This window comes from Mchenga conophoros, linkage group LG6, assembly GCF_057382185.1.
Source record: "Mchenga conophoros isolate Kocher_MC1m ecotype Shallow Benthic linkage group LG6, M_conophoros_male_GT1.1, whole genome shotgun sequence".
Lineage (NCBI taxonomy): Eukaryota > Metazoa > Chordata > Actinopteri > Cichliformes > Cichlidae > Mchenga > Mchenga conophoros.
This window is the reverse complement of record NC_140531.1, coordinates 40,364,775-40,391,607: the sequence shown is the minus strand read 5'-3', so window position 1 is coordinate 40,391,607 and position 26,833 is coordinate 40,364,775. Positions and strand designations below refer to the sequence as shown.

Sequence of the window (26,833 nt, the reverse complement as noted above, 5' to 3'; positions counted from 1 at the left end):
ACAGTTGAATGGGGTCAAGTTTGCAATTACATGGAATCTGTTTGTGATACGGAAATTAACTGTGATAAATCAGCAAAAGCTGCAAATCTGTTGTTATCTAGATGGCAACAGAGCAGAAATTCACATCAAGTGGTTGCATGTAAGCCAGAACCTCGAAGGTGTGAAACTGAAATATGGAAATACCTCCACAAATACTGACGGAGTTGCTGCAGGACAGGAATTTAACTGCAAAATGCACCACCACCACCACACCAGGTGGTTTTTATCTTTCAGTAATACATTCTTTTCTTCTTTTGCACATCTAATTTTTCCTCTCTGTAATTTTGAGTTTGAATGTGCAGCCCATGGGAAAAATAAGCGGACCCCTGTGTCTTAAATTAATATGCAAACCTCATTTTTTGAAGGATTAAAATTAGTGTGCTTCTGTGCTACACAGTAACTTCTTTTTTTCAGGTAATGCTCTTAACAGTGAGTCAGTGACATCAGTGTCACTGACTCACTGTTAAAGGCTGTTATTTACTTTAATATTCCAGTTTGATTAGGCAGATGTGTCAATGTGTGTTGAGTTTTTCACACATCAGTGAGGTGGGGATGCTGTACATCAGAATTTTCTCTCTCTGACTCATAGATCCCAGTTTGTTCATTTTGGCCCTGAAACTATTAAAGGTTGAATTAGTTTGTTTTCAAGTTGAGATTCTTATACTTACAGGGCTCGTTTCAAGCTAGCACCTCCTAAGATAAATCTTAAGGTTAAAAACTGCAACGATAAAGCGAGTTTGGTGTTGGACAAATGGGTCCATAACAAAATGATTGTAGGTAGAGGAGTAAAGAGCCTTTGGGATGAACAGAAGCACTGATGGAGAGCGAGGCTCGGCCTTCCTCACTAATGTGTCTGAATGGGAAAAAATCCCCACAAACAAGTCTTCCCAGAAGAGTGAAGGCTCAGAGAATCTGATTAATGCCTGCTGACGGAGCTAATGTGACTGTCCACATACTTTTGGCTCTGTGCATGTGACTGTGGTTGCTTTTGTTTTACTGGTGATAAACTAAATAAAGAAAATAATCTATTCCTAACATACAAGCCTCTGACATCCGAGTCCGAGCTGCTTTTAAAAAACCTGGTTTGGATTGATCTGTGTAAAGAACGCCCGTCCTTTTTTCTCTTTTCTCTCACACCTCAATACATTAGCCAGCTAATAAGCTGCACTACATCATCACCTGGCTCACTGTGGAGCAGTGAGATGGGGTCATTTGTCCTTGTCAGCAGTCTGTTACTGCTGCTGAAGTAAGTGTGTGTGTGTGTGTGTGTAGCTGTATATAAGGAGACTAAAAAAGTCTCTTTTGAAAGAGGTTCTATTTCACTTACTTCCAGCATATTTTTGCTCTTGGATTCAACTAGAGTAGCTCTGTATGACTCACAGTACCTCCTTCGTCCTCTGCAGGACCCCTCCTTCAGTTCATCCTCTGTCTGAAACATCCCATTTAAGCTCCCTTTTCCTCTGTTTTAGAAAACTTTCTTCCAATCGGCTGCAGAATTCAACAGCAGCTTGGTGGGACGTCTCTGTTCACACCCCGAGCTTTGTGATTAAGATGACCATATTAGGTTATCTGCTCTCTGTGACATCATACAAATCCAAGGGTAGAAAAAACAGCCTGTAATTGAGCTTTAAAGCAGCCTTAAGTCTGAACTTTTGGCTGACAGGAATTACTTACACAGTGACCTCATGACTTGAAACATTGGCCGCCGTTTTTAACAGAATGTAACTGACAGAAAGTAAGAAACGTTTTAAATATCTACTTTCAAAATAAATATTAAAGTGAGATCTGACAGACTCTTTCCCTCCTAGTACCCTCTTCCTAAAAAAAGGTTCCTTTCACTTTTTTTTAATCGGTTGTTTTTCCCCTCTATTTTTAGCCGTCTCAGGTCAACTGATGTTGATCCTTTTGGCTCAGCTTCTTATTTTCCCAAATGTGTAGTGTTAGTTCAGCTGGTGCTTAATTTTGAATTATGCAACTCGTGTTTGTGTTAGCGATTTATGTGGAACTCGTCTTGGTGCTGACTTTTGAATCCACCTATGGCTCAGGGAGGAATAATGATTAGCACCACAGATGGGACTAATGCTGTTAACGTGATTAAAAGTCATCAAGCTGTGTAACACAAAAGGACATTTTTTTAAATGTGTGTTTGCAGCACCCTAAGGTTATCTTAATCTTAATAACAGAGAAAAAACTTTTAGGTGGAGAAAAATATCTTAACATGTTGAGGCTGACTTGGAGTGCTTACCTGTTTTTATGGAAATGAATCAAAAGTATACTATTTGATTTAGCAGGCTAATAGCTTGAACAGTAACAGTTTTAAAAAAAGAAAGTCTGAGTTTAATTTTAAGTCCAGGCTCAGATCAAACATAAGCCCGCCGGGTTGATGGTTAAAGCAAACAAATCTGCTCACACACTGTTAAATTTTCTGTTCTCGACTTGGACTTTCAGGTGTTTACATCCACGCTCACCGCCGCTTCTGACGTTCAGCAACATGAAGTGGATAAGTTGACAGACACGGGGTATAAAATTCAGTGTTCAGGCTGCACATTTTTACAACTGGAGAATGTAAAAAATCACTTACAGCAACGTGAAATCTAGTTCAGGGATGTCTAAAACTTTGAACTCTGACCTTTCTGACAGCATTAAGAGGTTTATCTACACTTTTAATCTTGAGATATTTTGAGACATCTATAGATAGATGTTTAGATCTACAGATATCCTAGAAAAATAAGTGCCAAAGTGCTCATTGTGTCACAGTGATAAACAAACATGATAGAGAAATGCTGTTGTAATAAATGAACTCTTATAAATGTGTAAAATTACAGAAAATGTTTTGGTGATCCAAAAATGTTCCTTCACTTTTTTCAAAGCCACCCAGTGGGTGGAGTCTTTGCCGGACTGATCCTGGACCCCGGGCCTTATGTTTGTGATCTAGTTCTCCTAATTTGTTGTTAAAGCCACTGCAGATGGGTAACAGGAGTTACCCATAAATATGGAGATTTCACTGGAGGTTCCACATCTACATCTACAATAAACTATAATAAACCACCTCTATATAAACTGCTTATGTTTCCACCTTTAATAGCTTCTGACGGCCTTTCTTTGGACTTGAGAGGTCTATGTGGACCTAGTTGTGCAGTGAGCAGATGGACCGTTTGCCATCATGGGTGGATTCACCGTGTGACAACTCTTTACCTGGACTCTCTCGTGTCTCCTGCCACAGTGTGTCTCCTGTGCTTCAGCTCCTCGGAGAACTGCCTCTTTCCACCTTCGTTCTCCTCCTCCTCTCCATCCACCCCCCACGAGATCCTCCTGTCCTTCTTGTCCTCCTCTAATGACTTGGATCTGAGTTATGTGTGTTTGTGCGTTCATGTGTTTGCGTGCGTGTGGGTGGAAGAATCAGAGCATGCAGAAGGACACAAACATGCAACGGCAAGTGGCGTGCAAGAAAAGGAAAGACAGACTGTGATCAGCATGCACTTCTCCGACATCTGGGTTTAATTAGAGTATTAAAAATGATGGCTGTGGTGTTAAAAAGCAGCCTTTACAGTCACAACTGACCTGAGTCGTCCCCCGGGCCGTTCTGATTGGATAGACATGTAGCTGGTGCTACTGAGGCGGGAGGCACTGCTGGCACGGGAGATCGCCGACACGTCGCTCATATCGCTGTCTGAAGATCTGGCCGACATGTTGTCGCTGCTGCGCCTCTGTTCTGCATACATCTAAAGATGGAGGTAAAGTGAAGGAGGGTGGGAAGCTCAGTACATTTGTTCAAACTGAGGACGAATAAATAACAAATACATTGTTTATAAAGTCCAGAAGGAAGAGGTGAGCAGCGAATACAAACACTCACCTCCCGTTTGGTCTTGAGGTTTGTCTCAGGGTCATGGGAGGCTGAAGGCCGGTAGGAATGTACTTTCATCTGCAGCTGTCGGGCTCGCTCCTCCACTGCGAGGGCTGAGGCACAACATTTTTAAAAAGACAAAGGATATGGATAAAAGCATGTCACTGAGAAAAAAGCAAAACCCATGAAGAAAAATAAAATACACGTGTTTTAATTGGATAGTGTTTCCTGTGGATGCAGGACATGGGTTCTGACACTAGGTGGAGCATTATGTGCACTGGAAACTCCATCAGGAAGACTCAAAGACACTTTAGATCTGCACTGAAAAAGTATAAATTTCAATTTCCAATCCAGGTCTTCTGGGAATGCCGGATTTGGATTTATGGTTAGGTGAAATCCTACTTTAGTGTTTAAAAATTTATCTTTGCAGAGAAAACCAGTGAATGTGAACCAGAAGGACACACATATACTGTAATAGCACTGGAAAGTGAGGAAAACTGACATAGGCTAAAGTTTTAGAGGGACTAAAACCAAATTCCCTGAAGTTAATGCTTTCAATCAAACAGCTGTTAAACTTATTTTACATTTTAGAGTTGCACAAAAAATAAATTCCCACCTGAGCGCATATTCCTAAACGCCACAACTGTGAGAACACCAACAACCCGGAGCTCTTTGGAAAAAGAGCCACTTGAGAGAATTTGGAAATATACTAAGACTCTTGGCGCCATCAGCAGGCAAGTGAGTGCTGAGAAATCTACCAGACAGTGACTGATGTTTTAAAGTCTGATAAAGTCTTAAAATCTAGCTAATTTCATGCAGCAGAAATTAAACTTAAGAATAATACTGTCATGGTCGTGGGTCAGGATAAAGACAAGCTGTGGAAGAGAGCCAGAGATTAATAATAACTCATAATTAAATGCAGAGAGGTGTATAAAAACACAGTGAGTGAAAAAGAAACACTCAGTGCATCATGGGAATCCCCCAACGCCTACACTTATTGCAGTGCACATAAAGGAGGAGTCAGGGTCACCTGATTCAGCCTTATCTGTATACTTTATCAAAAAAGGAAAAGTAGAGATAGTGTCTGTCTCCTGAATCCAAACTGGAAGCTGGTTCCACAGAAGAGGGGCCTGAAAACTGAAGGCTCTGCCTCCCATTCTACTTTTAAATACTCTAGGAACAACAAGTAGGCCTGCAGTGCGAGAGCGAAGTGCTCTAATGGGCTGATATGGTTCTACAAGGTCATAAGATAAGACGGGACCTTTTAAATTTGATTCTGGATTTAACAGGAAGCCAAAGAAGTGAAGACAACATGTGGGGAAATATGCTCTCTCTTTCTAGTCCCTGACATTACTTGTAGGTTTTAGCTTGTTTGGTTTAGCTGTGTCTCCCAGGTGTCTCCACTCTTACTCACCCTTCTATGAATATATTGTCTCACTCTCCCCTTGTCCTTTGTTCAGTTGTCCCTTTTTGCTGTTTGTATCCTCGTTCTGTGTCCTTGAGGACGTTCTAGAGTTTTCTGGTAACTTATTCCCTGCAGTAGCTCTGTTTGGCATATGCTCTGGATTATTTTAGACTTTGCTATTTCCTGCATCGACGCCATTAAAGGCTGATTGTTTGATACTGTATTTAAGTCCGCAACTCACTTTTTCGCAACCACCTTTTCTCTAGTTAAATAACAGAATTTATCATTTTTAAATACATCTTTACCTTTTAGGAAATAAGGTATGAGTTGAATGTATGAGTTTTCCACAAATGTTTCAAAATAAAAGTCTTTTTAAGACATGTAATGTTTAGTCCAGTGAAACCCTGTGAAGGTTTTAATTTTAAACCACCAGGAAATGTTGAGTTTGTATAAATAGTGAAATGCAGTAATGTTAATAAAACAAGTGAAAGTGGATCAAAAATACTAAAATAAGACTGACTGAATTATACAATCACTATCTGATTATTATATCAAACAGACATAAAAAGACATTTTTTCTTCAGCAGTTAATGCAAATAAAAGTTTCACATTCAGTCTGACTTTATGAACTCTCTTACATGTAATAGCTAAATCGGTTTCATTAACGGTGCAGTGTTGTCCCTGCACACTCTGCTCTACACCTACAGTTCTAAACAGTATGAAAACTCCACAGTTTTCATACTGTTTATATTGTTTTTTTCAATCAAAGGAGTGCTGAGCAGACAGAAATCTTGATGCACTTACTTTATGCTGACAGCTTCCTGAACTGCTTTCAGGGATTTTTGATAGGTTTGTTGTTTTGCCCTGAACTGTGTGTTTCAGGCTCTTTTTTTGAGAGTTTAAAAAATAAATTAACCCTTTTGACCCCAGAGGTCATTAAAACACAAACAACAAGAGCCAGTGCAACTGACTAAACTATGACTGAATTTTTTTCCTGCTGAGTCAAATCTGGAAGAATTACAGCTGCGAATTGTTAAAACAGGATTTTTTTAAATGAATGTGGCTGAACGTTTCACTCCAGCCTGGTGATTGTGATGTGGAGACTCATTATATGCATTTCCACATCCTAATCCTTCACTGTTGTGCTGCTGTTGGTGACAGAAATTGGAGATATTGTCTTTCAGGTGAAATTTAATAGCGCCGGGCTTGAGGGGTTAAAGAGTGACCATTTGTCATGCTTCAGTTCTGCTGTTTGAAGTGACCCAACACTGCAGTTGATCATTTTTACAGTCCTTCAAATGGCATCATGTAATTTTCAAATCTCACTCCTGGTGAGAAGGACACAGAGATTTATTGTACGCTAAACGTCCTAATCCGACAGATGAAAGACAAAATTCAGGCCAAAAAAACCTTAAAGGCACTGAAGCTGTGGGCATAGAGTCAAACATGAGCGCAGCCTACATAAGTGCATATGAGTTTTATCTACTCAGCACTCCTCTGCACTGACAATTTAAAGGCTGTTAACCCTTTTCAACCTGGAGGTCCCAGTACCTGGCTATAAAACACAATATGTGAGCATAATTAGAGGGTTTAACTTTTAAGGGTGCAGCATTGAAGCTGGTAGAGCTGCAATCCAGAATTTTAAAACAGGTTCAGTCACTACAGTTACTCATTATTATAAGGCTCTCTAATTTTAGCCCGTTCTAATCATAGGGTGTCAGTAAGTGCTACTCATCAAAACTGCTGTCAGTCAAAGAACAATACAAGGTGTGCTTTGGCCTTCATGCACTTTTCATTTGTCAATAAGCTCGGTTACTGTTGTGAAGGGGCGTGTTTTCCTAAATTTCAGGGTGTGAAGCAGACATCTGACAAACGCCACTATAATACACACTGAGGTGACGGCGCAGGGCTGTTGTTCTGATGTCACTGGTCCAGTAATGGGACAAACCTGATGCATTTAAAAATCCTTTTAGTTATTCACTTTGACAACAGTTTGATGCGAATGATTACAACTATCAAACTGTAGCGATACATGTTTTTTCTTATGAATTTTTCTCCACACACAACGCACCTTGCTCTATACTGCTGCTTTTAGCGGGGAGCTGAGGGAGCTGCCTGCCCCTGCGACCTGATGAGGGAGTCCCCGCTGGGGAAGTCGGGCTGCCATAAGGGTGTGCTCTGCAGGACATGAACACACAAGGAGGTGCGAAAATTAGTTATACATACATATAATGATAAAGAGATTAATCTCTCATTCAAGTGAGACCCAACACTCAGTCACAGAAGCAACAAACTGGGGTCAATGGTAAAGGTCAAAGGTCAAGATAGGAGAGAAACTGATCAGAATCATCAATGAAGCTGCAGGAGAAGCAAAGGAAGATTCACCGAGTGTGTCTGAGTATTTCTACAGATCCCCAAAATACTTCAAATACTTTATGTACAGACAATTTATAAAAATATCACATCACTTGTGAGCAACATATCATAAAGATCATACTGGGATATGGCTGATATAGGTAGTATCTGTGCACTCAGTGTAACAGAGAGGAAACCAGGTGAGGGGAGGCGGGGCTCTGGCAACAGCATGCACCTGTCCAGCCGTGGTGAGTTAGGACAAGACCCTGACAGGACTGTCTGGCCAAAGGGCCTCAGAGGGCCTCCTCTCCCTCTACTGCCCCTCAGGATAGAGGTGGGCTGGATGCGACTGCCATCAGCAAATAAAAAGGAATAAAAACAGAAAGATAGCAACTCAAAACAACACAAACAGTCTGTTTCAGTGGTGGATGGTCATATTAATCATGGTCTAATCGGCCCACCTGCAGTTTTTTTTTGTTTTTAATCTAAAGGGGCAGCCAATCAGAAAAAGTCAGCTTACAGAAGGCGGGGCTTAACATATTACAATTATGAAATGTAAAGAAAATCCTAATATAATACAAGAAAACAATCAAAAACTTGACCAGAGTTAAATTTATCTGTTTTGTTCTTCAAGGCCGTGTCATCATGCACCTCTGAACCGCTTTCAGCACTGCCTCTATCTTCAGCTCTATTTTCAGATCACTGATCTCTAATTTCACCGTAGAGTTTAGATGGAGAGCATCATCTTCTGGGTCAAACTGACTGTACTTTAATGTTTAAGATGATTAAAAAACAAACAAACTACACCCTCCCAAATAGCCTTCTATCTTCAGCAGAGAAGTCAGCAGGGTCCGAGCCAGAATCATGTTCACTGTTTTTTGAATTTTCCTGACTTGTGCATTGTGCAAGGTCTTTGAGAGAAAAGTTTGGCTCTTTTTTGTGATGTGTGCCTGAAGCAATCCAGAGGTGTGCAAGTACACAACACTGAAGGGAAGATTGGACAAACATAACTTTGCACAGAGAATAAAAAGTCAGTTTGGCTTCTCGATTATTAAAAAAAGGCTTTTTTTCTTGCTTAATTCCAAACATATAAAACACAGAAACCCAGTTTTTGTCAGCGAAGCTCCATTTACTGTACAAAACAAATCACAAATATGGATCAATGTGTTTATATCTAAGGTCTTTCTGAGGATTTCTTAGATTTGAACAAGAAAAAAAAATTCCACACATGACCAAAAGGAACAGATGGTTAAATATGATCCCTCTGGGGAAAAAGGAAGGGATTAGGGTAATGAGGTGGAAACACAGGTAAATGAATGAATGAATGAGCTTACCTGTCCCCCTCCAGGCTTTTTCTGCTGCCCTTTGGACAGTTTGGACCTGGAGAACTGTTAGACTGCCTGTGTTGGCACACAGCGGCCACAGAGAGAGAGGAAGAAAAACAAACACGATGTGGAAAATGGCGATGCAGAGAATGGCCCAACTGAGCTCTGGGCAAGAAATACTATAAAAAGGTTCAAACTCAGTCTTTCTATTGGTTTATGGAAGCTGCATAGCTGCAAAAGTGCTTTCAAGCCAGAGAAGTGAAGAAATTCAGAAGAGAGAAGCAGGTGCAGCACAACAAAGGAGAGATTATACAGCCTTAGACAACAAATATTTACAGGAAAAGGGTTGGAAGCGGTGCTGATCACAAGATCTACGATGTACATATCACTACAGGACAAGCTTCAGGCTACAGGATAGGCTTTCAAGTGAGAGTTCAGGGACGTATGAGCAGGCAAGCAGAACCGCAGCGTGTCAGGGGTCGGCACAGGGGGGTGGACCCGGTGTACCTGTCTTCCTCAGGGGCCACATGTTCTACTAAGATCCTGGGGCTTGGGGGAGTCGTTCGGGGCAAAGAGTTGGAACACCTGGAGGGGTGGGAAGGTGGGAGGGAGGAGGAGCATCCCAGTGGGAGAGAGGTTGTTAGTGAGGAAAGGGACAGTGAAGGCTGCTTTCAACTTCATGGCACAACATCAGGTAAAAGCTCCACAGAGACACGTTTCTGTGAGCAAACAAACTGACACGGTGGTAAAAATACCAGAAGAACTAGAATTATAATAACACAGTTTTTGTTGCATCTGTAAAATTAAACCTTCCTCACAGACTACAGAGGATCAAACATGGTGTCACCAGCTGTTACATCCCTATATGTTCCTAACAAGAGCTCGGTCAGCAGTTATACCAGCAATCAGACTCCACCAGGGCTCATGATAATCGGTGCGGACAGAATTTCTATGTGCAGTGAAGATGACAGCGATTGTCAGCTTTTTGTGATTCTGCTTTTTGCGGCTATGTGGACCTGCTCAATGGATTTCCAGCTTACAATGGGGCAGTTTGCAGCTGTGTTTGAAGAAGCTGGGATAAGAAATAGCATCGCCAAGTCTGAGGCCAGGATTCTCCAATGGGAAACGGTGGATTACTGGCTCAGGTAGAGACGTACAGAAAGGGATGAGTGTGAAGGTGAAGCTGTTGATTTACTGGCCGATCTCTCTCCTTATCCTCACCTTATTATTTGCAAATAAATAAATAATAAATGCACAGTATCCATGTTGCCATTTTTTCTGTTTACTGACTGCAGGGTGGAATCAATCTTAGTATATGACTCTTGGGAAGAAACTGAATAAGCATATCTGCAAATAATATCTGAGAGAAGCTGCACTCAGTTACGCTTGCTGGGACCTTTGTGGTTTATAATCTTATCTGTTCCTGTTTAACTCCTTCATGTGTCTTGGAGGTTAAACGAACTGAGATATGCAAACAACTAGATAGTTTGAGTTGGGTTATTTTTTTTAAATGAGGGTGTATAATGGCAAATTTACTCATGTATGAAAGGGGCACATGATGTGAAGGGAAGTGGAGACATGCAGCATCCTAACACCCAAAAAGTTGAATGACTCCATCAGAAAAAGAGTGCAGATAGAGGTGATGGTGTGCATGTTCTTCTGATACCTGTCTCTGTCAGTAGAGTGAAAGTCTGGTCTCAGACACGTGGTGCTGGCGCTCCTCACTCTGTCCAACGACGGCTGCAGGTCACTGCACCGCCACAACAGGGCAGCAGAGAGAGAAACAGAGATGCACAGGGACAGAGGATGCGAGGAGGAGGCGAGGTGATGAAGATGTTGACAACAGAAGGATGATGAGTGGGAAGGGGAACAAGAGATACAGCAGAAATAGTCAAAAGAAAGATAACAAAATAAGGTAAAGAGTGAAGATGGGAGACCACCACAGAGGGAGAAGGAGAAAGGATGAGGCGAGCAAGTAAAAAAAGGGAGGGTTGATAAGAGAAAGAGGGACAAAGAAAATCCAGAGAAAATCAGAAGAAAGGTAACAAGAAGTGAGAGACAAAGAGAGAAGAAGGGAGGCCATGAGACAGCGCATTAAAACGGTAATGGCTCTGATGCTGTGTTTCCATTTATCACCGCCAGTCACTCCTCGCGGCCTCGCAGAGTGAGACCACTCAGATGAGAGGTTGTCATGGGAACCAGGTCTACATGGGAGAAGGGACGATTCGTGTGTCTGGGAGTGAGCGAGGAGAGCAGAGCTCCGCTGCATGTCTGTGCTGTGTCACATCATGCTGCTGACAACAGCTACTATCAACAGATGGCCGGCTCGTTGCCATCGCATGACGTCGCACACGACACTTTGAGGCCAAACGCCTGACACGGGCGGCAACAAGAGCTTAAGAGTAACACCCTGCTTTTACCAGCACACGCTCCAAAGGGAAAAAGAAGCAGTTCTGGGTGGCAAGAGGACCAATGGTGGGAGGACATGTGAAGTGGGTGTGTTCTTACCTAACCGTGACCTCATCAGTGAACCTGAGCACACGGTGTGTGAGGATGCTACGAGGCAAGGCGCTGCCCCCCTCCTGCCTGTGGGGCGGCTTGCTCTTTAGGCATGCGGGGAGGGTGGAGCTGTGTGCCAGAAACCCCGCCCACAGTGGGTGGGGAAAGACCCGCATGCAAAGAGAGGCAAAGGAAAACAAAAATGACACACACAACTGAGAGAAACAAGCCAAATAAGTGCAGGAAGGGGAAACAACATGAAATTAACAAATGAAGTAGAACATTTACATGGCAACATAAAGCAGGGTAGCTTTAATGCATCCTGTCCACAGCTTATGTAACAGCTCGATTAAAAGGCTTCCTGCAGCATTGTGCCCACGAGATGAGCTACATGCAGTCTGTGACTTCAGAGAGCCGAGTGTAGAGATTGTTCTCTGGTGGATTGGCCCCGCACACATACGTACAGGAAGATTACATGTAACACCAATTACGTAACACAATCTAAAGCTACAGAGGCGACATGTGGCGAGGAAACCGAGCTGCAGCAGATCTATAGGATGTACGCGCTGTTATCAGAGCAGAACAGACAAAAATGGAGGGAACTGCTCCTACATGAAATGTCCACATAAAACCCATCGTGTCCCCCAAAGACCTTCATGAAGCAAGTCTCACTATTTCCCCCGCACTGGTTACCTGGGCATGTCCCCAATCAACTGTAATGAATCTGCTTAAAGAGCTATACCTTTACTACCATCTTTGCTGCACTCAGATTGTAAGTGAGGATTTTTGAATGCTTCCCCCCTGTTTTTCAAACTTTTGGGGCTAAGCTACACCAAGTTATACAGAGTGGAATACATTTTAGCTTTTAAATTTTGGAAAGAAACTGAAATAGCATATTTCAAAAAATATACGAGCGTTTACTGTTCTGTGAAAGCAGTCAGAAGCAGGAAAAAGGGAAAGTAAGCAGATACTACATACATACACTCTCTGATTCCATCATCAGCATCTGAAAAATGATGTTACTTCGTGTGTTTTAGCCCATCAGCTGCAAAGCATCCTCAGGTTTCATTTAACCAGCAGTCATCATCAGGGTACTCTGGGAACTTCAACCCAAGCCAAGCTACAGCTGTTCACATCATTCAGGTTTTTTCATGAGACTCGATGGAGACAAACATCAGGTTCCTTTAAATAAGACTAAAACCACTTGTTCTGCTCTTTAGTTAAAGTTGGTCACTAGTGGACATTATGAGCAACCCTTCATACTAATACACAACAGGCAACAAGCCCTTGCTAGTACGCACTTAAATGGCACTGCCCCCAAGTTTAACCTGGTAAGCGGACACTTTGTGAGGCAAACAATGGTTTTGCATAAGATTACTACAAGTTGTGAAAGTTCTTAACATTAAGCAATCTCCATTCTCCACATTTCTACTTTCTTTTGTTTGTAAGCCTCCTAAGGGTCTACAGACAGGCTAACAGCCCATCTCGGCTTCATTTAGCCACAGCACTTTTAAACTAAATGCTAATGCAAGTGCTTACAATGTCAACAGCATGCCAGCGCTCTAATTAGCATGGAGGAAGACAGAAATCGAGTTAAAATGCTATTTAAATGTTCAGTGGTCTGCACTGTTACCTCGCAGTAAAAGGGGTCGAACCCAGGACGGGACTTTCTGTGTAGAATTTAAGTGGGTTTTCTTTGGGAGCTTCAGTTTCTCCATCCATCCAAAAAGTAGACGGATTAATGCTGCCTGTCTTGGTCTAGGACACTCTAGCAAAAGAGTGTTAATCTCGAGAGTTTCCTTTCTTGGTTAAATAAAAGTAACAACAGTAATTAAAAGTTTAGCAAGTTCAGTTTGTTTCTGCAGTCCGTCCAAACCATCGAGTAAGGGGAAGTCGCAAATAGCTAAACTGGTGTTACAATCATGCTTTTGTGTCCCTAAATGGATCCTTGGCCCTAAAAGTTTTGGTCACCCGTTGGTCAGCCCAAGCTGTTTTCACACATGAATATCTCCAGACTCACTGTTTGGTTCAGGTGAACTGAAAGTGTGCAGAGTAGGTGAGCTCTGCTAGACCCTCACACGCAGCGTTACTAGAAACTGCAATTACTCCAATTGTGTTTCTTTTATGATTTGTAGTTGATGGGCTACACGTGTAAGATTAGCAGTGTGCTCATGTAAAAGATTGTGTAATGCAGATGGGAAAGCAACACATCTCACTGAAGCGGCACCATGACAAAGCAACTTGGCACACACTCCGACCACAGCACGCACAATCAGCACAGCGGCCTGGGAGACATATGGGCATTTATTGCATTGAGAGATCACTGCCACGAATAAATGGCCCACCAACTCCACAAATGAGTCTGGGAAAGCTGGACAGGCACAGAGAAGGGTTTGCAGGACTGCCTTTAATGCTAAAAGCTTACCTGTAAATGTCTTTATGGATACCGTTTACTAACAGGGGCATTTTGGGGGGGAGGGTGTTGCTGTATCTACCTATGCTCCTGGTTGTATGAGCGGAGGTCATGCACGTAAAGGAAGACAAGAAAAAAAGTGGAAAGACAATCCATAACTGCTGTTATGTAGAGAAGACATCCAAGGCAAAAAAAAAAAACGAAATAAAAGAAATTATTCACAAAGCTTTGCCTTCTTTGAGGTCAGGTGCCGAGCGGGGCTCAAATCCCCGCATACACTGTTATGAGACAGTTGAATTTATGTGTGCTACAACTACTCGTCACACTTTTGTCTTCATGCATGTGCAGAAAAACAGAAATAACAGACACAACCATAACCAGCATGTTCCTTTTGCATTAAAAAGGCCAACTTTAAGAGTTAAGATGGAGTTGTTAAAGTATAGTGAAAATGGAAATGATGACAGCTACTCTTTTTCTTTTTACCTGTTTGTGTGCAGGCACTCGGCACTCCCGCCCCGGATAGACCTGTGCATCTCCAGGACCTCACTGTCATTGGCATGACGATGGGTGAACAAATGAAAAACAACACAAAAGAAGAGGATGGCAACTCAGACAGGTAAAGTGAAGTTATGAATGACAGAAACCAGGAAATCATAATTCTGAGATTTCAATCAAGTCTCCGTTCAACAGCAGAGAATCCCATATGGAAAAGACTTAGAATAAACCTGTGCATACACTCCTGTAGTAAATGTTCATGTTTTACATACAACTCTTAAGAAAGTGGCATGCAACGCCACTACAGTGTGCACTTTCTATTTTGAGTCCAAAAGTGCATCTGCAATGAAAAGGGGGCTGTGCACTGTCTATGATGGCTTAACAGTAGAAAAGCTCTACACCGTCCACATTCAGTGGCTGCAGTAGGAAGAATAAAACACTGACCAACTCCCACTCTGTGGGCAGGTTTCACATGGGCGCTGGTGAGATCGTTCAGAATGAATCTGGAGTCTGCAGCTCCGAAATGGAAATTTCCATCATGTTTTTGGTGCAAGGTTGTGCAAACATAAATGCAGTTTTACATTTTATGTGTTTGGACTGTAGTAAAAACGTTTCTGTGAGTCATTATCATCAACAGCAGCAGCACATAGTATGGCAGCCGCCATTGTGACGAGGCACGAAGCACAGCGACCAGCTGCTTCCTCTCCACACGTGACAGTGTGTCATTTCCTTTCAGATGCACTGTTGACACTGTTGATGTATTTGTGGAAACTAAAATAATCTGTGTCTTTGCTTGAATAAGCTTGATTCCTGTTCACTGAGGTTCGTTCCTGAACTGCAGCAACTTTTTGCACAGCATTGCTCTGCTCATGCTCTGCATGGTTTGAATACATCGTCAGCACAGCGGCAGAAACAGCGGCATGTTCTTATCAAGCAGGGCTGTCACGTGTTCTGTTAAATTCTCTTTAGCTTAGAAGAGTTTAGTATTACGTGTCGTAAAAGGCTCAACAACGTTTGTTGTTGTTGTATTTTCACAATTTGCCGCGATCAGCGTGAGACTATTCGGTGTAAATAACTGTCTATGTAAACAGCCACACTCGCACACATTTAATGTGCACTTGATTTAATTTCCTACAATTATATTGCATGAAGAAACTGCAAAAAAGGCCACTTTTATGAGTAAACAGATTTAAAGATATAAAGGAGACAATAACTGCACTGCTGTAATCTGAAACTAAAGCATCCAGCATCTAATTCACTCAATTATACACAGAGCAAAGTGGTGGAATCTGCCCAAATCCAAATCCTTAATCCTAAATTTGCATCATGTGGGGCAAAAAATTCTAAGAAGAGGAAGGAAAAAAAAGAAACTCTCCAAAAACCCAAGTCGTTCATAAACACCTCCACATGCAAGGAAACCCAAGATGCACACGAGGATTCCCAGAAACTGCTTCACAGCAAAAAGACCATCTGACCATGAAAGACACAATCTGGCGACTCAGAAGTAAAATACCAGTGCTGTGCGTGCGATACAGCAGGAAGTAAAACTTGAATCAGTGTAAAAACTGAGAAAATAAAGAAATTATTTGTACATAACTCTAACCCAGAACCACGGCACCAGCAGTACACGGGTGTGTTTTAACAGTCGAGTGGACGTACAATATGTGTAAACACAGCTTAGACTTCCTAAGTGTTCCTTTCTGTTGCTCTACATATCTAACAAATCTTTTTAATTAATGCAAAGAAGAACAGAGGTCCAGTATTCTTACAGATGCAAGTGCAGCACATGCCATGTTCTGTGTGAAGGAACCCGAAACTTTAAAATACACATAAAACTTCAACATTTACCACAAGTTCTTTTTCTATTTCTTTTCCATATGGGTAGTTTCACTCTGTTAGTAGTATTAGTAGAAAATAGTTTGGCAAGATCACATTACACACACATAAACAAAAACAATATTCAGCCTTTGAGAAATATATATAATTGTGTCAAAGCCCCAGAAGTTCATGTTTGATGATGGCCAGTTTCGCTGTTAGAGAATCAACCATTGATCTGACACATGTCAATCTTTCTTTTATTACAAGTAAAAAAGTCAACTAGAAGAGATTTTCACTGCCCCGCCCCTCATCCTGAAGATCCCAGGAGATTCCAACAGCAGGTTACCTGTCCTCAGAGTACTCGTAGTCCGAGTCACCTGAGCGTTGGTGCTCCAAGTGGGGCTCGTGGTAATGGGAGGGGGAGTGGGAGTGGTGGCGGTTCTGGTGGATCTCATCCAAACTCCTGATGATGAGAAAACATGTCATTTCTATATGTAATGTGAAAATGAGTGCAGTCATTAAAAGAAAGAAAAATGAAATAACTATAAAGTTGTGACTTTATCATGTTTATTCTCGCTTTACTGAGATCTGACTGAAGATTTGATGTAGAGACACGATGAGCAGGGGTAAGAAGTGAGATTGAAACGTTCTAGGTAAATGCTGCCTGCACTGCAAAGCAAGATTAATGTGTTGTTCGGGCATGTTGAGCCTAAAGTCAGAGTTTTCAGTACCAGGAAGGTGGATGCCTTTTAACCTGGCTAGATCACCATGGCAACTGCTGTGCTGAACACAAGCTAGAAGAGCGATTAGAGCACATTACAAAGTCAATCAGTCCATTTGTTGGTTATTTATCACCAAAAATTCAATGAGTAAAGATCCTTTCACACACAAGTGATTTGTCACTCTTCGTTTGGCTTCGGGACAGTATCAGAGCTGAGCGCACCGAATAGCTAAAAGTTTGAAGTTTCAGAGCTCTAAGATGTCGATTTGACATTTGAGATGAGCTGCAGCCTGAGCGTGCAAAGGGAAATAAATACATTAACTCAGGAATTTACACAGCTAATGATTTTCTGTCAGCTGTGCTCTGTTGTGGTGTTTTCTGGTTTACAGATTTGTTTAGCGTATCAGTTAAGGTCCCTGAGTCTTGGACCCAGAGGTTTGAGTTTGGCATGTTTTGGGGTTTTGTAGTTCTACGTTTTTTATTATTTTTGTTGATTATTGTTTTATGCTTCCGTATTCTGCATTGGTTATATTTAGCTCTCTGCTGCTTTATAGTTTTAGTTTTATGTGTTTTCCTGGACGTTTTCCTGGAGAGAGGATACATTACCCAAGTTCAAAGACAGTGTGATTAGACACTGATGTACAACTTTTATTATTGTGGGAAAAAAGCAGAAAAAATCTCCAGATCAACCACCCATGAAATGTGACCCATGTTGTGGAGACCCGGCACTCAATCAAACATTTTAGATTTGAACTTCTGCTGCACTGCCAGCTTCTCCCTGGGTTAATGAAATGTTAACAAGAGCTGAGGTGGTTTGTCTCTTCCAGCTGTTCCAATTATTGAAATATATAGACAGCATCATCAAAAGCATCCATATGTGGGTCTCCAAAGAAGTAAATTCATTAAATATTCCCCAAACTGGGATGGGATCTGTCAGAATGGTGAATACGATCTACTCTTTACATCTGGCCAGCTGTGACACACAGAGTCTGTCGTGTGCCTGGGTCATTTGACCCAGTGTGTTGTGTTCTTGTATTTTCAAGTCATTTTCTATTATGGTTCATGGTTAAGTCCACGTTGGTAGTCTTGAGTTTAATCTGCGGTGCCTAGGTTGTTCTGTTTAGCATCTCTGTTTTGCCCTCTGTGTCTCTCTCTGTGTGTCTGTGTGTATATATGTTGTGTGAGTTCTTGCGTCTTGTTTCCCTTGTTTCATTCTATGTCCCCCCTGCCCATGTTTATCCATGTTTCCCCAGTCTGCCATGTCTCTCTTGTCTCCCTCTTTGCCTTTCCTCCATTTCTGTGTCATGTTCATCCGTTTCCTGTTTTATTGTGAAGGTCTCCGGCTTCCATGTTCGGTGTGTCTAGTTCTGCTTCCCCTGTGGCGTCACGTTAATTCGTGTCAGCAGTGTTCCCCGTGTGTTTAGGTTTCACTTTTTAGTTTTGTGTCGCTTTTTCTCCCAGTAAATAAAGCTGTATTTTGGAGGTCCCGTCTCCGTGAGTCTGCATTTTGGGCCCTGTCCTGCCTGCGTTACACAGCTGTACTGTTTACAGTTTTACTGTTAAATCATTTGTTACACACAGCAGCCATGCTCAGGCTGAGCCCTGAGCTTCATTTTGGTTTTTTAAATCAATTTTTTTTCTTAATTTCTGCTTAAATTCAAATAGTGACAATAAAATACTAAATAAGCATTTTATATTTTATTATATGTTCATTTAGTAACTAAAAGAACCAGCAGGGAATCTGGTAACGTCACATCTCAGATGGTTTAGTGCAGCGGTCCCCCATCCCGGTACCGGGCCATGAGAGTTAAGGCTCGTGTGTGAAATTTATGGTTTTCAGGGTTTTTATCGTTATTTTTTTTAATCGTTGTTATCATTAACTCATTAACTTTTATCATTAACACTTTCCCAGGGCTTTTTCCTGTGTGTTATGAATAAATCTTCTTTTATTTGGTACTGGTACTGGTTTTATTTTGTATTTATCCTCACCAAATAACACAAACAGTTGGCTAAAAGTGCTTTAGAGAATAAGATAGAGACCCTACAATAACAGAGAGAAAGCACCAACAATCAGACGACACCCTGTGAGCAGCGACAGTAGGAAGGAAAAACTCCCTTTTAACAGGAAGAAACCAACAGAAAGAGGCTCAAAAGAGGGCAGCCATCTGCCGTGACCAGAACAATGCAGCAGCGGACTTGTCGAGCAGTAATCCTCGCAGCTGCAGTCCACAAATTAACAAGCAACGTCAAGCTTTTCTTTAGGGTTCCCCCACCTGCCAAATCATCACTCAGAGTTCAGCAGGTAAAACTCCCCGGTGTAACTCACCTTTGCATGGGCACGTGTGCAGGCCGAGACCGAGCTCTGCACGTGTCCTCTCTGTGAGGCGACACCGAGCGCGAGCGGTGCTGGACGGGTCGCTGCTGCTCGGGCACAGCCAACGTGCTGCCCCGCTCTCTCTCCCTGGAGTTACGCTCTGCGCCTGCACCCGCACACAGATCCAGTGTGGACACACAAACACGTGCAAAACAAGCAAAATACATGTTTCAAGATTCACAGATATAACATACACACAGGAGGGATACAAACACTCACACACATCCAGGCATTAGTTGTGTCCTTAGGTAAGGGTGCACCAGTTGTAATGAGTCAATACTACTCGCTACCGTTACAGGTGCCATTCACCTACAGACTGTAAAACATCACATCTGGATGTTTTACAGGCAAATAAGCAGCTTGCAAACGCAGTGTAGCTGGTCATGTGACTGTTTCTGCAAATGTGTCTGTCAGACCTGAGCTCAGCTTGTTTTAATCCCATGAAGTGGCTGATGAGATGACAGATCAGACATTTACAGTTACAAGCCTACAAAGCTATAGTAAGTCACATGATACAGAAAAAAATTCAGTAACAGAGCATTAGCCTCATTTAAAGCTGAGATCGGCAGTAATGTTTGAGTCTTACAGGAAAAAAACATCTCCTGTTGTGTGAGAGAAACCTACACTTCTCCACCTCCTCCTGGCTTTGTGATGGGAGACTCTGGCCAATCACAGGTCAAAGAGAAGCTACTCTAATTGGCCCTTCTACAAATTCATGGGAACTTCCCTTTACTAAGTGGCAGATATTCCTGAATTAAAAGTGGCTATTCCACCGACAGCAACTACGTACATTGCAAAGCAGCCCAAAAAAGGGACATTTAATGCACTAAAACACATCTCATCTCAGGAGCGAATGACAAACTATATTCAGCACCTCTCATTGCTCCCTGGATTGGTAAGATGCTAAGTTAAATTTTCTGTGATGGTCTTGATGTAGTTGGTTGTGGACGTAGCATGGATGGCCTTCTGGCTGCTGGAGCTGATGTATAGCCTATATATGTCTGATGGGGTGGAGTTAGGACAGTTATAGGAGAGAGGGGGCTGCAGGACATTTCATTAAGGAGTCAAAAAACGGTGACGCCATCCCTTAACTAGGCTGGCAGAAATCCTTGACGTTGCTTCTAACCCTAACCTAACTTTATATGGAATGGTTGAGTGGCGTGCCAAGACATTGCTCCCAATTTAGTGTGATCTCTTCACCCATTCGTTCATTTTCTTATACCACAGAAGGGTTGGGGCCAGTTCAAGCTAACATAGGGTGAAAGGAGGGGGGTGTATGGCTTCTGACCTCTTCACATTTGGGAACATGTGACATGCTACGATTTAAAAGTTTCATTAATGGTTAACGATACAGAAAATACTCTTGGCCACCAATGCAAAGATGTAAAACTGCAAACTTTACTTTGATTTAACCGCACGTGGGAATTACTGGAAATGGTATACAGCAATCTGACAAGATTCTGGGACAGGAGTGTAGAGCGCAGAGGCCAGTGGTCACTTTGCTCGTCCTCCTCTAATGGCTGATGAACACCCACTTGTGTTCTGCAGAGACACCGAGACATTGGCTCGGTGTTTTTTGGGGGCGGGGTTTGGTCTTTCTAGACGTCTGCCAACTCTAGCTTTAAATATGAACGACAGGATGTGAAACAGAACTGTGCAAAGTGAAGTGAGGCGAAGGTCTCAATCATGACTTGTATGGATCATTAAAGGTAGCAGCCAGTTGGGGAGCTTCTAAGAATACACAGGAAGCATCGCTGGTTGGATAAGTACAAAAAAACAACAACCTATGTATAAAAACTGACTCTCAAGATGCAGTTAGGTATACACTTGCACTGCAACTAAAATTAACACTTTTTTTTGGCCAATGAATGAATAGTTGAGTGAATGAATTCATCACCTGTGGTGCACGATTTAAGCTGTGGCTAAGAATTGTGGGTATTGTAGTACAGAGCTCTGTTATTTGAGGCAAAACAAAATAACAAGGAAAAGAAAAGAAAAGAAAATCATAGTAATGTTCAAATAGTATCCTGATCATACTTGTGGCATTTTAAAGGCTACCAAAAAAATTAAATAAAATTGCATTAATGTCTAAATCAATGCACACTGGAACTGAAGCGAGGGCAGAAACAGGCAGCCAGCAAAGCAGCTGTAGCTAAAATGTCTTCTATTGTCTGTGTTCAGTGTGCTTTCAGTGAAGTAAGGAGCAGGAATAGAAGCATGCAGGATTGCAGGAGACGTAGTGGAATGGCAGTGAACTACTGCAGCTCTGCAGTGCAGCATGCACTCAGTGCGTCGGTGTTTCTAAGACCCAGCAAAAGAGGAGAAAATGCTCATGCAGCCTCACGCAAAAATTCAGAATCTGCACCCCAGTAAGAAATGTGATGATTTGCAAAATACTTTCGGGTGTTTTTGCTGATTCAGCTTGAATTAATTATTTTAATTTAGGTTAAATTTTTAGAAATTTATAGAAGCAGACCCAAAAGGTTTCCACAGGACATGAAGGGAGGATGCACAAGGATGCTCTCTCACGCAGTGCTGGGCACCTACAGGCTACTACGAGGAAACGCTCAATAACCATGACCCCCACCCACCTTTAGTCACTACTATCAAACCATCATCAAACTCTGTATCAATGATGCGATGAGACCCTGCACACATACAAACGCACACGCAAAACACCCACACACAAGACAGGGTAAGGTTGAGAGATTCTCCCACGCTGAGAGGGACACTGGAGAAGGCTCAGAACAGGAAATGTTAGCCACCACGCTCAAACACTGTTGGTTAAAGGACACACAGCCTGCAAATAAATGAACACACATACTCTGTAGTTTCCTGCTGGGGCTGTCTCCATGGACGTGTCTCCGTGGGAGGTATGGAGAGGGCTGTGGCAGAGGTATAGAGGACACGTCATGTGTCTGGAGCTTATACCAGTGAGGAATGTCGTCTAGCAAGGCCGTCTCCAACTCTATGAGGATCTGAGGGGGACAGAAAGGGAGGTGGCACATGAGAAAAATGGAAAGTAGAAATCTTCACACGTGTGAAGACATTTAAAAGAAAATCAGTTTCATCCACTCAGAGAATGAAACTTTAGGCAATCATATTCAGTAAATATACAACAAGTTAAATCCTATGTTAGGCAGACTTAGCAAATTTTGGGTGATGGGTGTTTCTCACAGTTCCCCCTGTCATTCTCTCCGCAGACCGGTATTTGAGAAACATGTTTGCACCATTTAATTTTTAAAAACCATTTAAAAACTATAAAAACTGTTTTCACTTTCTTATTGCTTTTAGAGTAACAGTTCTTTTGAAGTTTATATTCTTTTATCTACTGTTTTCTTTAAGTTTGTATTGCTGTTTTGTGACTCCTGTAAGTAAAAAATCCTTTATGGATAAATTATGGTTGCTTGCTATCATCTTCATCTGTAATCAGAAGTGTCTTTAATTTAAAACATAGTAAAAATCCCAAGATTTCCAGTTGTGGGATATTGGGAAACATTTGGGAGCTAGCAGAATTATTTATGTAATTATATTATCTGGAACTATTGATGTAAATGATCAATACTTGTCTGAATGAAGTCAGTAAGACCAGATATCTCTCATTTCTTCTCCAAAACAGCTCTGGCCTGCTGTTTCAACCATCTATTTATGAGAGGCAGCCAATGAGAGGAAAGTCTACTTAAGAGCCAAGAGAGGAGGAGCTTAAGAGGGGAGGGGCTAAAACATTGCTTCGAACTGAAGAGCTGGACTGGGAGGCATTACAAGATAAATAACAATTTGATAGCATATTAGTTCATTTTGAATTTGATGGCAGCAAGACAAAAGTTGGGATGAGGGAACAAAAGGCTAGAAATGTGAGGGCAGGAACAGTTTGCAACTAATTAGGTTAAATGGTAACAGCTCAGTAACATGACTGGGTATAAACGTGCATCTTATAGAAGTACAGAGGTTCATCGTGTCCTTCTGCATTCTGATTCCAAAAGCTGCCAGACAGGACAGGATTTAAAACACGTGCACCACATCCTCTGGACTAAAGAAGAGTTCAAACACTGTCAATGCTCAACAGTATCTACACGTTTTAGAGCAATGTATGCTTTTCTTTATATGACATCTACACTGACATTCAGGGAAGACCTTCCATTTTGCATCTAGATGATGCCAAACTGTATCGATTCCAACAGCATAGATACCGCAGATACATGTAGTAGAAGAGTTTGTGTAGTGATTAGGCCTACCTGAGGTTCAGACTAACTAAAAACATCTGGAGCATCATGAAACCAAAGGTTCCACAAAGAAGAACCAGGACTGTTAAGCAGCTGGAGTCTTCTATCGGACAATAATGGGACAACATCCCTGTTCCTAAAGTGCAGCAAATCTAGCAACTGGTCTTCTCAGTTGATCTCCACCTTATTTTTTTAATTTTGAAAATGTAAAAAATACGCTATACAAACACAGGCCATTTACCATTTACATATGTTTCTTCTACTAAGGTTAAAATGTGGATTTAGGGAATTTGATGTGTCTATTACAAGTTTTACAGTTCAACCAATAAAATGGCTTTGATTGGACAGTGGCTGTCACGCACCTCGCCCAGGAATTCACTCTCCTCCTCCTGGACTCGAGGCTGGTCCCACACTGTGATCTCCAGCATGCGCTCTCTGAAGTCTCGCCGATGAACGTGGGAATAAATAAAGGTCTGGTTCCACTTGGGCTCAGCGCTCTTTTTCACCGTTTTAGTCCGTCGTTTACTCTTATCACTGGAAGAGAGAAGAAATCATGGATTCATTCAGTGTGCAAGAAGGAGAACAGTATGGTTTTTTTTTATTGTTCAAAATAAAAACTATAGATGAAGAAATACCCGTGAGATGCTCAATAAGTAAAAATGAACACAATGAGCTGACCTCCTATCAGGCAGGAAGTACATCTTGACGTAGGGGTTTCGAGGTCGTCCGTCTGGTCGGGGTGGCAGGTCTATGGCTTGAAGGACGTTGACAATCAGCTGATGGCCCACTTTGTCGTACCACAGCTTCACCTATAACAATGCATAAAGGCAGTTAGCATCCTTTTCAATCTATATCCAGTCAGATGAACCTCATTGTGTTTGTTCCTGATACTCACAGAGAGCTGTCCAGGCAGAACCAGAGGAAGGTCTCTGAGAGTGCTGGGACTAGTAGGGGACATCACGGATATAGATGGACGGTCCATCTTCTGGGACTCAAAGGAGCTGGAGCCTGCTGAGGGATCAACAGAATGAATAATAGGAAAAAACATTAACTGAAAGCACATTTTAAAATATAAAGCCTGTTAAGCTGGTGATATAAAAACTTACTAGATTCTAGAGGAGGGTGGGAGGACTCTGGGATTCTTGGGATGTCTCTGTAAAAAGCAGAAGAGTCACAGAGTGTATACAAATCTTCCCTTACTATATGTCATTCAGCTGGCATATATCTCTAAACAACAACAGTTTCTAACACAGTAGAAGAAGAACAAAACCAGTCAGTCATATTAACAGTGTGGGGAAAACAGCAGGTGGCCAAGGACTGAAGAACAGGTGGAAAAAAGGGGATGTCTTTCTTGGATCTGAAGGATTTCAGGGAAGATACATTGGGAAGGGGCTCCACTCTACTTACTGATGTGCTCTATACACTTTTCTCAAGAGGTGTTTGGACATAATTCGGTTCACAGAGCTTTTAGATAAAGGAGACACATCAAAAGTCCGTCAGAAGGAAAATCAAAGCCGTGGTACTTTAACAATGACCAGTACACATTAGTAACAACAAACGCACCCTATAGGTCTCGAAACAACAATCTCCACTTGAGGCTCAGCCTTGGACTCGAGAATGATGTTGTACACTTCTTTCTTGGTTGCTCCTGGCAACGACTTCCGGTTCCACTGCAACACCTCATCACCTGAAAACAAGATTAATGCTTCTTAAAGTCAAACTGAAAAATCAAATGTCCTCAGTGTGCAGTTAAGTGCAGCGCAACTTTTCTGCTGGGTGCTCCACACAAAAACCCGACGATGATCGGTCAAAGGCTGTATTCAGAAAATGGACATTGTCACCATAACATCACCCTTTGGTAAGAAAAGTCCTTTTGTGAAACTTCAAGCTTGTCTGACGCTGGATGACCGAGGGGTGGACACTTAAAACTTGTCAATCACACGATTAACCACAACCTGTTTCATCCTCGTTTCTGACTTTAATGGAGAAAATAATTTAATTTAATGTGACTTTAGTGTGGAAACAATTTTATCTCATCAATCTCCAGACTTAAAATAAGTGGTTGTCCAGCACATTAATGTGACTTATCGCCGCTTGCATCTTTCATGAATTATCATGAAAAGATCCAAGTTGTCAAATTAGACAAAAAAAAACACTTCTGAGAGTTTTCAGAGACTGGAAGGACTTTTTTGCACTTGATGAGGCACATTTCTGTCTTTTTATCTGCCCATTTTTACATGTTTGGTTTGGTATGCCAACCCACTATTTAGCCCACCATAAAGGTCACTGCTGCCTGGGTTTTCTTGTTGGCTCCTTCTTTTTTTCCTGACTAAACCCACAGTGACAAAGCATTTTAGGTGAGTTACGATGATTTCCGACCTGTAAATTGAAAACGGAGCTCTCAGAACCTCCTCAAATGTTTTTTCCCTCTCAGGAGTGATTTTAACACTATGTTCAAGCATAAATAAGGCCCTGGGTTAATACTTTCAGCAGCAGCTGAGTCGCTGTACAGTCAAAATTTACAGCCAGAAGTAGTCCCGTGACCTCAGCACTCCATACATTACTCCATTATTATTCAAATCATGACACAGCGTGGTCAGATAAGCAAAATGTAGCATGAATGATGACTGCTTTACTGCAGAACTGTACACATTGCCTGTTTATACATTCTGTGCTTCCTTATATATGCTCTAATATCACTTTAATCCCAACAGCTGACTGCGGTTGCTTACTTTTGCCCACATTCCTTTTTTTTCCTTTTTTAAAATGCTTTGAAAATTATTTATCAGTGTAAAACTGGCAAAACCAAACTCCTCAAAATAGCACTCCAGTAAAGGTCTGGTATAATGTGAATGCAGCACAAGCAGGCTGGTTGATTGCTTGAGTTCAAGTGGCAGCTCCCACAGACATTACACCAATAAAAACACCAGTATTATTACTATTCTGTAGGCCACCACAAGCTGCTACAAATGTTTAGCATTTTAGCATTTAACAATTTCAATGACAAGCACACTACTCATGCCTGCAAAGATGACAGGTACATACTGATGTCTATGCAAAGGTTGATCTCACATGCATTCCTAGATGAAAGCAATACTGTCTGCAGTTCTGCAGCTCCTGCAAAGGAACAACATGTTCTATTTTTTGTACCTGCACGTAGGTGTCCCACGACATCTGCCAGACTCCCTTTTTTAACTTTGGTGATGAAGGCCCCAAGTCTCCCTGTCTCCGTCATCTTCCCTCCTACCACCTGCACACAAAGATGAGACAGACGTACGATAAGATCAGATGTCACTCCGTCCTCTCCAACACTGCCTGTTGT

The 26,833-nt window shown here is 41.9% G+C and overlaps 1 protein-coding gene across 22 annotated transcripts in view; it reads right to left on the bottom strand.

Annotated features, from left to right (window-relative positions):
* rims1b (regulating synaptic membrane exocytosis 1b) overlaps positions 1 to 26,833 on the bottom strand; it is an 84,305-nt gene that overhangs the window by 13,917 nt on the left and 43,555 nt on the right. For 3 of the 22 annotated variants that reach the window (XM_085278068.1, XM_085278071.1, XM_085278086.1), the window contains 22 exons: positions 26,662 to 26,761; positions 25,075 to 25,198; positions 24,919 to 24,975; positions 24,618 to 24,664; positions 24,407 to 24,531; positions 24,190 to 24,320; positions 23,874 to 24,045; positions 22,113 to 22,266; positions 21,880 to 21,936; positions 19,241 to 19,394; positions 16,540 to 16,656; positions 14,364 to 14,426; positions 13,893 to 13,970; positions 11,477 to 11,596; positions 10,635 to 10,718; positions 9,476 to 9,553; positions 8,978 to 9,043; positions 7,879 to 7,992; positions 7,360 to 7,466; positions 3,893 to 3,996; positions 3,601 to 3,761; positions 3,235 to 3,384 (listed from right to left, as the gene is read on the bottom strand). In XM_085278068.1, the coding sequence (XP_085134194.1) occupies positions 3,235 to 3,384; positions 3,601 to 3,761; positions 3,893 to 3,996; positions 7,360 to 7,466; positions 7,879 to 7,992; positions 8,978 to 9,043; positions 9,476 to 9,553; positions 10,635 to 10,718; positions 11,477 to 11,596; positions 13,893 to 13,970; positions 14,364 to 14,426; positions 16,540 to 16,656; positions 19,241 to 19,394; positions 21,880 to 21,936; positions 22,113 to 22,266; positions 23,874 to 24,045; positions 24,190 to 24,320; positions 24,407 to 24,531; positions 24,618 to 24,664; positions 24,919 to 24,975; positions 25,075 to 25,198; positions 26,662 to 26,761 (2,363 nt within the window). The remainder of the gene's footprint in view (positions 1 to 3,234; positions 3,385 to 3,600; positions 3,762 to 3,892; positions 3,997 to 7,359; positions 7,467 to 7,878; positions 7,993 to 8,977; positions 9,044 to 9,475; positions 9,554 to 10,634; positions 10,719 to 11,476; positions 11,597 to 13,892; positions 13,971 to 14,363; positions 14,427 to 16,539; positions 16,657 to 19,240; positions 19,395 to 21,879; positions 21,937 to 22,112; positions 22,267 to 23,873; positions 24,046 to 24,189; positions 24,321 to 24,406; positions 24,532 to 24,617; positions 24,665 to 24,918; positions 24,976 to 25,074; positions 25,199 to 26,661; positions 26,762 to 26,833) is intronic. The other 19 variants (XM_085278069.1, XM_085278070.1, XM_085278081.1 and 16 more) reach the window with 19 other exon arrangements.